The 13,875-nt window shown below is 41.6% G+C and overlaps 1 protein-coding gene across 7 annotated transcripts in view; it reads right to left on the minus strand.

Moving 5' to 3' along the window:
• PKHD1 (PKHD1 ciliary IPT domain containing fibrocystin/polyductin) overlaps positions 1–13,875 on the minus strand; it is a 366,705-nt gene that overhangs the window by 87,093 nt on the left and 265,737 nt on the right. For 6 of the 7 annotated variants that reach the window (XM_067544968.1, XM_067544965.1, XM_067544964.1 and 3 more), the window contains 4 exons: positions 11,442–11,585; positions 10,218–11,096; positions 8,530–8,698; positions 5,385–5,545 (listed from right to left, as the gene is read on the minus strand). In XM_067544968.1, coding sequence (XP_067401069.1) covers positions 5,385–5,545; positions 8,530–8,698; positions 10,218–11,096; positions 11,442–11,585 — 1,353 coding nt within the window. The remainder of the gene's footprint in view (positions 1–5,384; positions 5,546–8,529; positions 8,699–10,217; positions 11,097–11,441; positions 11,586–13,875) is intronic. The other variant, XM_067544967.1, reaches the window with a different exon arrangement.

Raw genomic sequence — 13,875 nt, forward strand, 5'->3', positions numbered from 1 at the left:
TCGCATTTTAGTTCATTTGAAAAGAACGCCAACACCCAATGTAGCCTTGGGCAATCCCTATACATTCAGAGATTTTGGACCCCGATCTTGCAAGCCGTTCAATGTAAAGTGAGGAAAATTACACACCCATATAAGAATTTGAAGGATTGGGGCCGTGGCTAGCTTTTTAGCATTCAGCAATTTAGCCACACCTTTTTGGTATGGAAAATGTACCAGCTATTTTTGGGGAGCAGGTGGACTAGTTCAATAATTCCAGCAGTTTTAGTTTTGTCCAGGTCAAAAATCCCAAAGCAGAAGCCTTTCTTGTACTATGCAGAAATTTCTGTTTCTGGTCCCAGGAATCACAGAGCTACTTGAAAAAATAAAAATCAAACAAAAATGTTGCCTGGACTTTTCTGAATCTCAAACATAGTTCGGGTCTCATTCAGTTTGTAGTGGGCTTGTTTCTTATTTCTTTATTTTACTCTTGAATGAATTTTCATTACAAGTAACCCAAACTATTGGCCATCTCTAGTCTAACATCAAGTGTTTCATGCTACAGCTAGTTAAAAACTTGTAATTGAAGATTTTCTTCAGCAAAGATTTTCTTCTTAGAGGTTTTTAAGCTGAGGCTTGACAAAGCCCTGGCTGGGATGATATAGCTGAGGTTAGTCCTGCTTTGAGCAGGGGGTTGGACTAGATGACCTCCTGAGGTCCCTTCCAACTCTAATATTCTATGATTCTAAAACATTATTTTTTAACCTAATTTTGCTAAAATTTCCATTTTCTGCATTTGTTTGTTTACTTTTTGATGATTTTAGGTTTTCAATTAAAACTTGAAAAACCCCCACAAACAACAACACAAACCAAACAGAAAATAAAATACACTTTTTGACTGGCTCTCATTAATACAAACTGACTTTTAAACTAGCCTATACAGGGTTGTGTAGCTTTTAAACTTGGGGACTGACTGTCATGATTCCTGAGGTTTATGCATAGATTCAGTGCGTGACCTTGGGCAAATCACAGCTTCTGTGCCTCATTCAGTATAATGGGTGTAAAAATACATGACTACCGCAAAGGGGTATTTTAAATCCAACATTAATCAAAGTTTGTACAGTGTGTGGAGAGCCTTTGAGGAAGTGCTAGATTTTATTATTGTAATGGAGAAAACAAATGTAATTTATTTGAAGAAATTGATGGGGTTTATTAATGAGGAGGGGGAAAAGATATAGAATAGCTGAAGCCCTTTAAGCCCTGATCCAGTAAACGCTTGTACACACGTAAAGGAACTGTTTAGGTGTGTAAAGTTACATCCCTGTTTGTCAGACCAGGGCCTGAAACAGTTAAACTATCTGAATACACAAAGAAATTGTTCCCATGCAGCCATATGGATTTTTAAGCATCTCTTTAAAACCCAGCATGGAAGTCATCCTGGATACTCTGAATAATAAATAATAATAATTTCATGACATGGTGGTGGATTACGCTGCATGCTGAATTTGGAGCCACGCTAAAGGGCAGAAATAAGGAACAGTAAGAGTTCCTTTTCGGATTTACAAAAGAACTCGGAAGGCTGCTTCCTCTGCTGCTCAGATGAGAACACTCAAAGGCACATATCCCGAAGATTCTAATATTTTCTGGGACTCCACTGAGCCTTTATGCTTTAATACCCTGACATCTGGAATGCTCCAAGTCTAATGTTTAACCATAAATATCTGCTGAGATTAAAGAGCCGTATAGTAAGTTTCAATCTTTTGGGCCTATAATTGCTTGGGAAAAGAGAATGGTATTTTCCCCTCTAGCTAAAGAGAAAGAGAAAAAGACCTCTGCAAGCAGACATATTGGCAGACAAATTTTCTGACAATCATTTCCTTTCTCTGTTCCCCACCCCACACCCTCATTTCTCTGTCTATAACACCATCTCGCTGTCATTCCTGGGAGGAGAATGAAGAAAGTACAGAAAGTTAAAAGAAAGCTTCTTAAGATCTAGCAGCACAAAGCCAAGAATAATTCCGAAGCCAAGCAGACAGCATACCCTGCTCAGCACTGACATTTCTTCTTTCATTAATCTTTGTGTCAGGTCGCTCTCACAGCCAGCAAGTGTCTCTTCACTCTAGTTTCATCAGTCTATTTTATTTTAAATTAAAAAAGGCCCAGAGTGTGTCTTCAAATAACAAGAAGAAATAGGAGCTAGAAGGAGGGTTCAGTAGGCAGGGCATTAGCCTGGGACTCAGAAAACCTACGTTCAATTCCCTGCTCTGCCACCCACTTCCCTGTACGAAGATAGGCAAGTCACTTAGTCTCTCTGGGCCTCGGCGTCACATCTGTAAAAGGAAGCTAACAGCATTTCCCTACCTTACTGTGGTGTTGTGAGGACAAATAGATTAAATGATTGTGAGGTGCTCAGGTACCATGGTAATGGAGGCCATATGACTACCATGGATAGATGGCACTTTGGAGATGCACAAACTACATCGTGCCTGTTATAAAATCACAGGAAATTTGTGGCAGGGCAGGGAACTGAACTTAGGCCTCAGGAATCCCAGGCTGACACCCTGGCAGTTGGCCACACTTCCTTCTTCCTACATGATGAATGGTGCTATGTAATTTGAAGGTTTGGGTTAATTTTTGTGTAGTACTTGTATATTATTAGCTGATGATACTGTTATTTATTATTTCTATTATGGTAGTGCCTAGGGCCCCAAACCCTGGATCGGGGCCTCCCTGTGCTAGGTGCTGTAGAAACACAGAACAAAGAGATGGTCCCTGCCCCAAAGAACTTACAATCTAGGTCTAAGATAGGAGACAACAGGTGGATGCAACAAATAGAGGGGGCAGCACAGGAAAACAATGAGACACATGCCATGACTTACATTTCAAATATTTAAAGTTGCTGCATGGATTAAATGACAAATAGCACTAACCCCCATTCAGCCGTTCACTTGTACACCTGTCAAAGAGAACCCACCCACTCAACGCCCAGAGTGCTACTGTGTTGCATTCAATGGATCTCCGGACCCTGAAGGCTGAAGGGTATTTTGTTTTTAGCTTTCCTTTCACGGTGAGTAGGATCCTTGGGGAACATCAGGAACTCAGCTGCCTCCAGGCTCGGTTGCCTAGTAACCCAATCAGCTTGGCTGGGCCCACTAAACCCTCACTAAGTGACTGTGATCCCTGACTGGTCAGAAAAGCCAGCAGGTGACCATTTAAAAACCGTGCAGCAACAGCATCACAGTGGCTGCTCAATGCATTCCATGCCTGCACGGCACCAGATCTGTTTCCTGTCCAGTCCTTCCTCCACCCCTTGCCAGCACTGATCCAGCCCGATATCCTGCCTGCCTCTGAACTCCTGATTCTGACCACTGGCTTACCTCCTGACTACACCTCAAGTTCCGCCCTCTGATTCTGCTCCAACCCCTGCTCCAGATTCCTGCTCTGACCACTAGGTTGCACTGCCTGCACCTTGGTACGTGACAGAGAAAGGCTGGGGCGAACATCTTCAGACTGGATGCCCCAAATTGGAAGCTTCTGAAAAACCATGGCTGAAGGGAAAATTCAAAAGTTGAAGAAGACTATAGAAGTTGTGTGCCAGACTGCATTTGGGAAGCTACAAGTCCCTAAACAGAGAGTGGGAGGGATGCTGCATATTACCTGATGATGCTAACTCCTCTGGCTTGTGCTTAGATATGTAAGCAGAGGGTTAAAAGCTGCAGTGCAGCAGTCTGAACATAAGGATACTGGAGGTGAGTAGCATAAGTGGGTGTTAAGTAACAGGTGAATATTCGTAGAAGGCACAGAGGGTGCTGATTAACTGAACGATGTTAAGTGCTGGGCTCTGCAATCTGGAATCAAGAGAGGTAGAATTCCAAGAGCCAGATTGGTTACGCCACTGTAAATCTGGAATAACCCCATTGACTTCAGTGGAATTAATCCATCCTTATACTAGTACAACTGAGGTAGAATTTGGCCAAATGGAGTTTTGTGGGCATGACCAAGGTCTGGATTTGACCATAATTGTCTCGTGTGAAAGTCTCCATTACACTGTCCAAAGTATTCTATGTTACAGAGAACTTTCAAGAGGGCAGGAAAAATAGCAAAATGATTATGAATTCACCTCTGAATGAACCTGTGCCTTTCCAAATGTCAGGCTGAAGATAAAGGGAATTGTAGTTTCGAAAGAGAAAGACTCAAGGATTAGGACTGGAACTGGGAAGGGAAAAGAAAATCCCACTCACATTTGGGCAGTAACAGGAAAACACCACAATTCTGTTCTAGCCCTGGGAAGCAGGCAGCATTTACCATATGTTGTTGACTTCGTTACATAAGGAGATAAACCCCGTGGATTGAAGGTTGCACCATTAGTGCAGTGGGGTTCCCTAGCATTTATAACTACGATGTGCCAAGTGTCTTTTAAAATGGGACAAATCTTAAAAATGATCAGGAACTATGTGCGCACACATGCTTTAATAAGCTGGTGCTAAACGGCAAGTGATGCAGCAATCCCTACTGAGTTATTAGCATTGACTTGTGATTCATAATCAGGGCAGAGAAGGTAAGAGAAAAAAAGAGCATGTTTATGCGTAGACAATGTATTAATCAGTACTCTAAGCAGCCAGTGAGAGAGGGATCCTTAGAGGAAAGCCTTTACCGGGTACACATTAGACATTTTGTTTAAAGATTAAAGTTCTTCTTGTGTTTAATCAGTTTTAGAGCAGGGTGGAAAACAGGATTAATTACAGTCCCTCACATGAGCCTCCCATACTGCCAGAGTCACAAATGATGCGACTTTTCTGCAAAATGGCCGCCATCAGCAGCAGGCTCGGGAAATGCTAATTGTAATTAAAGAGTTTATTTGGAATCACAGAGCAGAGTTTTAATCAGGATGAGAATGGAGGCTTGCTGTGTGAACTTTCAGAACATAGTTACTGAGCAAGATGGTTCTTTTTAAACAAGAGAAAGTATTCTTTAAACTTCTGGCCTGGATTTTCAACCAGATACTCTCCTCAGTAGGAATTGAATAAAAATCCTCAGTGGGACAATTATTACTATTTTGCACTTATATAGCACGCCTCATTCAAGGATCTCAAAGCACTTTACGGAGAAGTAAATGTAATTACCCTTGTTTTACAGAGAGATCAGTTAAAGCATAGAGGGGTTAAGCAAGGCAAAGTGCCTCACCCTGCAGCAGGTCAAAGAGGCACTGTTGGAAACAGAACCTCAGAATTGTGACTCCCCCAAGCCCTTTCTTTGACCAATATAAAAAGCTTCTTCCTTTAATGACCACAAGGTGTTCAAGATCCCAGGCAACTCACTTGTCCATCTCCCAGGACTGGTTAGTCAATGCACTACCCAAGGTTTAGGAAGATTTTTCAGAAACTGCACAATCCTCATGCGCAACTTACCAGCGTGCAAACAGGACGGTGTCCATGCAAACTCAGACTTTGGGAAAACAGACACAGGTGGCTGTAGGCCCAGGGCACTTCCATCCAAATCCTTGAAGAGAGCCTTTCTGGAGCCTTCACATCTCATCTCAAGATATGCAAAGTCCTTGGATGCATTGATGCTGATGGAGAGGAGAAGGAATATCATTGTTGGGAAGAGAGCGAGAGAAATCACATTCTACTGGCATTCGGAAGTTATTTTCATCATTAGAAAATGCCTTTTTTTACACACACAAATTAGCATGATATTCATGTGAATTAACCTGCTTGTTAAAAAAGTGAAAGTGTGAAATAAGGGATAACTGGTGAAATCTGATTATGTTGAACAAGATCTGATTCGCTCTGTCATCATGAAATTCTGAAGCAATCTTCATTTTCATCATGGATGTGCCAATCCACAAAAATGAGTTCTGGATCCCAAACTACCAAATGCTGGGAGTGATCAGAGCCAGAAACCTGCTATTGCCCTGAAGGATATATTTAATTCCCATTCACCTCTCTGGGGGAGCGGCATAGCACCTCAGAGGGTTGGCTCAGTCAATCATCATAGACAAGGACTAGCCACAAAACTTGTATCTGGATCCAACCATCCTCATACATTTCAGGGATATTCTGATTTTTTCAACTCTAGTTTTCAAACAGTTCAACACCGCACAGACCCATAGCGCCTTAGCAGCCACTCATCAGTATCCACAGGCTTGTCATTCCTGTATCATTTGTAGCGGGATGAAAATGGCTATATAATACAGTTTTATCTGCAGGCCAAGAACTCTTCAGAACTCAATTAAACCATAAACAAACAAACCAACCAATAAATAAGGCGACAGAATTCTACAGTAATGGCGCCAAACTAGAGTTTGGGGGAGACTTGTAACAGAAACTGAAAGTAGGCCCAAACTGGTTTTGGATGTCAGTATGAAATGAATCTCAGCAAACTTGGGCTGAGTTCCAGGAGAATTTGGGACAAGCTTCAAGTGAATCTGGTGTTGGGAGGAAATCTTATGAAGGTTAATGGTTTCAAGAGGAAGCCAGGGAAAACCTGGCAGTTGCTGGGTGCACCACTGAACAGTGTCTTTTGGGGGCACTCCAGGGGCATACAGCACAAAAGGCAGGGAACTGGTAACTAGGTCTGGAATGCCAAGTAGCCATTTCCCTCCCATTACAAACGGAGGAGTGCAGAGTGTCATGGGTTCTAATACAGCTCATCTTTATTATTGTTATTTATTATTTGTGTTACTGTAATACCTAGGAGCCCTGGTCATGGACCAGGACCCCATTGGGCTAGGTGCTGTACAAACACAAAACCAAAAGGCAGTCCCTGCCCCAAGGGTTCATAATCTTAGTACAAGAGAAGAGACAGACAGATGGAGGAGCAGACAGAAACAATGACACTCTGTAATCTGGGAGAAGAAACTCCATCCTCCTTGATTTCTGTGGGACTCCCTTATGCAAAGCCCATTGGATTTGGTATTTTGAGCAGGGTGAATTGATCTGAGCCTTAATATGGCAGATAAACAGTTGGATCAAAGCTCTACTCTGCACAACTCAAGAGAGAGGGGGCGGGACAAAAATGCAGCCCTGGCATGCCTTAGCACAGACATAATTCCAGTTTATAACTGCCACCAGTGGGCTGGTATTCTGGCTGATGATCATCATCACAGTGCAACATGCTCTCACCATGCCCTTTTACATTCCTGTCATGCCTCCTGCTCAAGGGTCGTTTTATGGCTCTTTTGGAAGGCGGAAGCAACACAATGAGCCCATAGACTGGTCACACATTGACCTATAGTTTTTAAAGTTTGGGTTTCATAAATGTCTGCAGATGATCCAGGAGCAATAATAAAAGCCTGAACCTTGCTTTAGCAGACTGCTCAGAAAGCACTTTGTATTCTGTATGTCCATCGACCATGTTTGATAATCATCAGCTTTTGCAACGCACTGTGTGTGCAGCCGTTCACAAGTAGCGTAATCCTGTGGACGGGATTCAATAGTTAAACATAATGGGAACTGACAAGCTGGACAGTTCACAGAAATACACACACAAACTAACGCCCAGAGCAAAAAAAGCACTGGCAGATCGCTCAAGGGACTCTGGATTGGAGCAGCGTGGAACACCTCTGATTGTTTTTGACTGGCAATTGGGGTTCACATTGGGCTTCCTAGCTTCCACAAAGATTTCGTGACAATGTCTGTGTAGTCCGTTAGCCAGCTGTACAAATAAATCAACCAACCTACATTTCCAATGGGTTCTGCACGTTTGAACAGAGGAAACCTAATGTTACAGAGAAGTGCTCTTTCTTCCTGAACCCTGTTCCAATATGCTCAGCAGCTATGCTCTCCAGGCATGAGTAAGACCGGCACACATCCGACATCTCACGGTCTGCCTGCTACCACTCAGTGCTGCTGCTGTGATCTCCCAGGCAAAAATCAAACTCATTTTCCCATACAAGGAGGACACTTTAGCCATCTCAAGGCTCTTTTGCTGGAGCTCGTGACATTTTCTGAGTCCTGGGATTGAGGAGTCAGCTATGGTCAGGACAGAATATAAAGACACTGAATACCTGAAGCTACATTTGCTGCACAGATGCTAGCACTAGAAGAGCTCCAGAAAGGTTCATTTGGAGAAACACCTAAACTGAACTATCCAACCTAGGTCTTCACATTTCAATAGGGACAAACCACCACGTGAAAGGTCCAGACTTTTCCATACCTGGGCCCAAACAGAAACAGTATAAAGAGCAGACAGACAGATGGACCAGAAAAAAATAGATGGATCCAACATTTTTATTTCAACCCACTGTAGAAATTAGGTCATTTTATAACATTCAGATCTGGACCTGAGTTCAGATTTTGAATACCCTACATCTCCTAAATCCAAGGGATACTGAATCTAGGTTTTGGGTTACGCCAATCTCTAGTTTAAATTCTCATCCCACTGTTCCTAATGAAAGAATGAATCCCTTTGAAGATAGATATAACCAGTAATAAAAGGTGTAGACTTTGTAGTGAGGTATAGACAGATAAAGATATGACTAGTAATGTAATTAGTACTGCATTCACTATAAACATGGGGAGGGAACTACTTATTAAGAACAAAGCACCCTACCTTGTTTGCAGTGTATGAAAGTAGAACTTATTCTGCTCATGGACATGTAACATCTTTGTCATCTCTGCTGTGATTGGGTACATGATGCCCAGGCTGTCAGGATTTGACATGATGCAGACATCTCTGTCGTCACTATAGCAACTCTTCGTAAAACCAGTAAAGGTAATTTCTGACAAAGGTAAAAACACATCTCATTGGGCGAGGCAGGGTGAATATTGTTCAGGGATGGGAGTCTGAGGCATGCATTTTAAGGCCCTGTTTATATTAGAAAAGTGGCTCTGGTATAAGCAAACCAGTTTAAAATCAGTCTGCTTACATCAGTGGAACTCCTAAACACGTAAATAGGTTTAAATCTTACTTAGGCTAAATCAACATCACCACAGTTTAACCAAGAGTGCCTGCATTAGGGATTTGCATTCGTGTCACTAGACCAACCTTAAATTGATTTAGTTGCACTGGGGCAACTTCTCCAATAGACACACAGCCCAGACGTGGCACTGCCCCAGACCTGCTCTGTGAACTAAAGTAAGTCACTTCACTCTTCGGTGCCTCAGTATCCCCCTCTCTATGGAACTTGGCTACTATACAGGGTGGTCGGAGGTATTACTTAACTAATGTCTGTAGAGTACCTTGAACATGTAAAGTGCTATTTTGAATAAAAAGAAGTGCATTTTAGAAATGTATTTAACCCTTTTTGGGTTAAACCCCCTCTTGTTTTAAGTGAATTTTTTTAATGCCACTGAAAGTGAAAGACTAAATCAGAGTCAGGATGAATGCAGACTGGAAGGTAGCCATCCCTACAAACTCTCCAGCTCTGATAAAGCATTTCAACCCTGATCTGAAAGGAAAGTGATCCTGTGGCTAGCATGAAATTAGAAAGACCTAAGTTCAAGATCCTCCACTGTCACAGACTTTGTGTGTGACCTTAGGCAGGTCAATTAGTCTCTCTGTGCCTCATTTCCCCATCTGTAAAATGTTCATAACAATTCCTAATAATCTCTCCCTCACAGGGATGTTGTGGGGTTAGACTGTGAAGTACTCAAATACTATGATAATGGGGACCATCTAAGCAGGACAGATCTGAAACATATCCAGTTGTTACTGTAATGCAAATAATAAATTTTATTTGGGTTGTCCATTGCATTTAAACCAAGAACTCAAGGAAAGAAAGGGCATAATAGTCTATTACAAAGGTTTTATACCTTTCCTCTAAAATCATTTATTATTCATTATAACAACAACAATGGTCTTACTTTCATTTATCAACTTTTCATTAAAAAGGATCACAAAGCACCACAAACTTTGTACATCGTAAACTAAATCTGTAAAACCCTTCACAGACTTAGTATCCTTATCTAGACATACATATCAATAAATCAGACAGATGGAACTAATTCAGAAATCATTTCACCCAGTCCTGAAATGCAGAGGTGTTTGGGATGGAATGTGGAAGCTATTTAATAGCACAGGTCAACACCACACAACAGTTTGAATAGAGACTGCAGAATACGGTCCTGGCTCTGTTGAAGTCAATAGGAGTTTTTGCTATTGATTTGAATGGCACCAGGAGTTTACTCGCCGTATCCATTTCAGATTGCAGAGGAGGGTGGATTTTAAGTAGGCAGAATGTAATTACCCAAGATGGGATATCACAAAGACCCCAGGGCTAATGCAAAAGGAAGACCAACCTTGTAGCTTCATGATTCCTGATCCTGCTGGGTAATTTCTTATTTTGTGCCATGGATTATCAGGCCACTGGCTTGGTTCGGAGGTAAATGCAGGCCACAGAATCCCAATGCGTCCTCTTTGAGGATAATATGGAGATCGGTCCCTGGAAGTCGAGTCAGCTGAAAGGGGCTTAATCCTGTCTTTAATGCAGTCAAAAGTTGAGCTTGTTGCAACAATGACAGAGTTTCTAAGTTCTATGTATTTTTTCCCCAAATGATGCTGCTCAGCAGATGGGCTGTACACCACTGGCAGAAGACCTACAGCATTGTCCACTAGCATCATATTGTCCATCACTACACTGCTTTCGAGATGGAACATGACGCCATAGTCGTAATTCTTGTAGGAGAGAAAACCAGTGATTCTGGTGCAGTTTTGAAACCCGTCTCCTCTGTATAAATGAACACCATGAAGGCTTGAATGGGCCACATTTTCAGCACAGTGCTCTCCAGCTAGGAAGCACTCTTGCCCTCTAATGTGGAAGGCTATACGCTCCGATCCTGCCACAACATTCCCAAGCAGGTAAGAGCCATCTAGTCGGTTCACTTTGATGCCAGAAACCCAGGTTGGTAACCCCTCTGGCTGCTTGCTCAGAATGATAAGGTTCCTGATGAGAGAATGGTTTTGGCCTTCCAAGTCAATGCCAGGGCCAACCGTGTTAAACACCACGTTGTCATGCAATGAGATTCCACTGCTGCCCACGGCTTGAATGCCACCCCCGCAGCTATGGTGAATGCTGGAAGAGATTATTGAAGATCCCCAGGATACATTACTGAAGCCAATGGCAGGGAGCAGTGGTGGTCCAAAGTTCAGAATTTCAATGTTTGAGAGCTGAAGCTCACCTACAATGTGATAAATGAAGTGAGAGGAAAGGGTGAGTGGAGGCAGATTGGCTTGTGTGATCCCCTTTGTCAATAAGAAAATAAATATAAGGCCAAAAACAGGCATTCATTTGCAAAACAAGAACAAGTCCTATTAAAAAATCAGAATGTTTTAAGGTTATTTATTAGTCATTGTTATTATTAGTATTAGTATTGTTTCTCACTTGCTGAGCGCTCATTACATGCTCAACATTGTACAACACATAAAAGAAGTTACAGCCCCTAAGACAGCATCCTGAGCTGGACTGGACAGGATATTTGTTATAGACAGATATGGATGGGACTGAGTGGGTAAGTTTCAACTACCTGCAAATTCTGTTCCATTGAAGCGTCCCACCAGAAACCTCCCAGAGCAAGCGACGTCAGACTTAATCTGTATGTTGCGTGTTAGGAGCCCAACCTCAGCGGCTAAAGGAACATGTCTTCCATCTTCTATGCTATGGGATCGCCCTGTGGCAATTCAAAGAGGGGAAAACAGGATCAATGTCTAGGATGTTTCAGTAACAAAAGCTTTGGGGGATGTCCAGTCTGATAACTGATGTGTGGCTTCCCCTCAGAAGTTGCACTGACTTGCAGGTTTGATTTTCCTCAGGGGCTCCCTTCAAGCACAACCAAGAGAAATGGCTGCCTGCCTCCCCCTATTTGGGATGAAAATGTATTTTTATCAACATCCTTTTGTTCCCAATAAAAGCGAGTGCTATGTCTGTTCACTAGGACCACCACATGCCAAACCAATGGACAGTTTCCCACTCCATTTTCTTGAATTATATCATGTGGAGACATCATATCTTAGTATGCTGCACTATGGAACTGATCTCTTTTCTAGGGCTATTAATTCACATAGTGGTCATTCTGGTGATGGTGCTGAAAAGCAATTTACTATAAAAATCTTGTACTAAGGTAGCACATACAATACAAAGCTCTAAAAGCATGGTTTTTCTGCAGACAAAATTCACCTCAGTAGAGAAGATCCACACAAGGCTCTGAGCAACGTTTAATTTCCACTTGAGACCTTAATACGAGATTTAAAGGGCTGCTGTGCATTGAAACAATGTGGGTCTTTTATTCTATCCAGCCAAAAGTGAAGTTTGGCTCTGCAGGAGTTAACTACAAACGAGTTCCATGGTTCATTATCCTCTTTCCTCATCCTCCCTTTTGTTCTGTGTAATTCTAAACCAGATGCAGATTTTTGTGGGGAGCCAGAGGTGCTATCATTGACAATATTTGGGGCCGATTCATTGGAGGTTTATGCCAAATTATGTAAGTATAAAACCTGGAAGAGGCTCTCACTGGCAAAATATTTGTCAGGGGGAAGTTGTTGTTGCTATCAGGGAATAGGCCAGTACCAAGGAATATGTTGATACAGAAATAGGAGTGTACCGCAGATGAATCATCAGGACTGTGCATGGCTTGGCCTCCCTAGGAAATTGATTGAGATCCACCAAACACTGGACAGGAAAAGAGCTAACCCGATGCCATAGACTGACGAATGGATGCCAGGAAATGAAAGGCTCTGTATTTAGTTATTTATGCTAACTGTGAAAGCATCTATGTGTGTGAAGAAATCTTAAAATGCACAAATAATAAGAACCATAATAAAAAGATCTGGCCCCCTCCTAAGATAAACGACAGCTACCTAAATACTATTCTACAATTAACCACCACCCTTATTCAACCACCCCCAGGCTCCTCACACCCATCCCTTCCTGAAAAGTCACACAAAAGGGATGAGTCTTTCACTGTGCAAACAGTAAATCCAAGCTCTGCTGAACCAAGCAGGTGAATGACTCTCAGAGTCAAGCATACATAACTGGGAATGCCTTGGTATCCCATGGGGAAAAATCCCCTTAGAATCTCTCTAGGCAGCTATAGTCATTCTTTCTTACTTCCAACATGAACCCCTTATTTCCAAACAATACTCAGAAACTGCTACAAGCTAAGGATGAAGATGTATATAGACATTAGGCGACAGGCTCCACTGGAAATATTCACAGTAGTTCTGACCCATTTTATTTATTATTAATTGACTTGAATGGAAGTTAGGTTGAGTAAGGACTAAATAAAAACTAAGGGCCGCTATTTCCAAATACTTAATGCCAGGTATAAGACTAACTGCCAGGAGTAGTCCCATTGCCTTTATTATCAGTGGGCCAAATCATGAGCTCCTAATGATCTTAATTTTATATGGCACCTTCTATACAAATATACCATAAAATGCTTTACCGAATTAATAATAGGCCTAGGTTACATATTATAATTAAATGACATTTAAGTAAACTATTAACAATACATTTCTCTCTGTAGGTGGATACATATTTCTTTACACATAACTGTGTGTATATATATATATATTACATATAGATGTATTCTATAGACATATTAGAGCTGATCTAAATTTTTCGAGGTTCGAAATTTCCATCTCAATTGTTATTTAAAAAATGATTTTTTTTGTGAACTGTTCACCCTGTTTTTCAACTAACTAGAGCGGTAGTCCAAATTTTCTGTAATTTCAAATTTTTTTTAAAAATCAACCATTTTTTCCTTAAAAATCACAAAAATTGTTCTTTTTTGTTTTGACCAGCTCTAATTATTACACATATACACAAAGAGCCTTGGGTTTTCAAAGCAGTCAGCTTTATCCTAATTCTGCTTCCACTGAAGTTAATAATAAAATTTCCAATGCTGAGCATTTCTGAACTTCCCACCCGCTACATAATGCAAGCATGAAGCAGCATAGAGA

Source organism: Emydura macquarii, unplaced genomic scaffold (assembly GCF_026122565.2).
Source record: "Emydura macquarii macquarii isolate MOO-44397 ecotype Brisbane River unplaced genomic scaffold, CSIRO-AGI_Emac_v2 contig_1041, whole genome shotgun sequence".
Classification (NCBI taxonomy): Eukaryota; Metazoa; Chordata; order Testudines; family Chelidae; genus Emydura; species Emydura macquarii.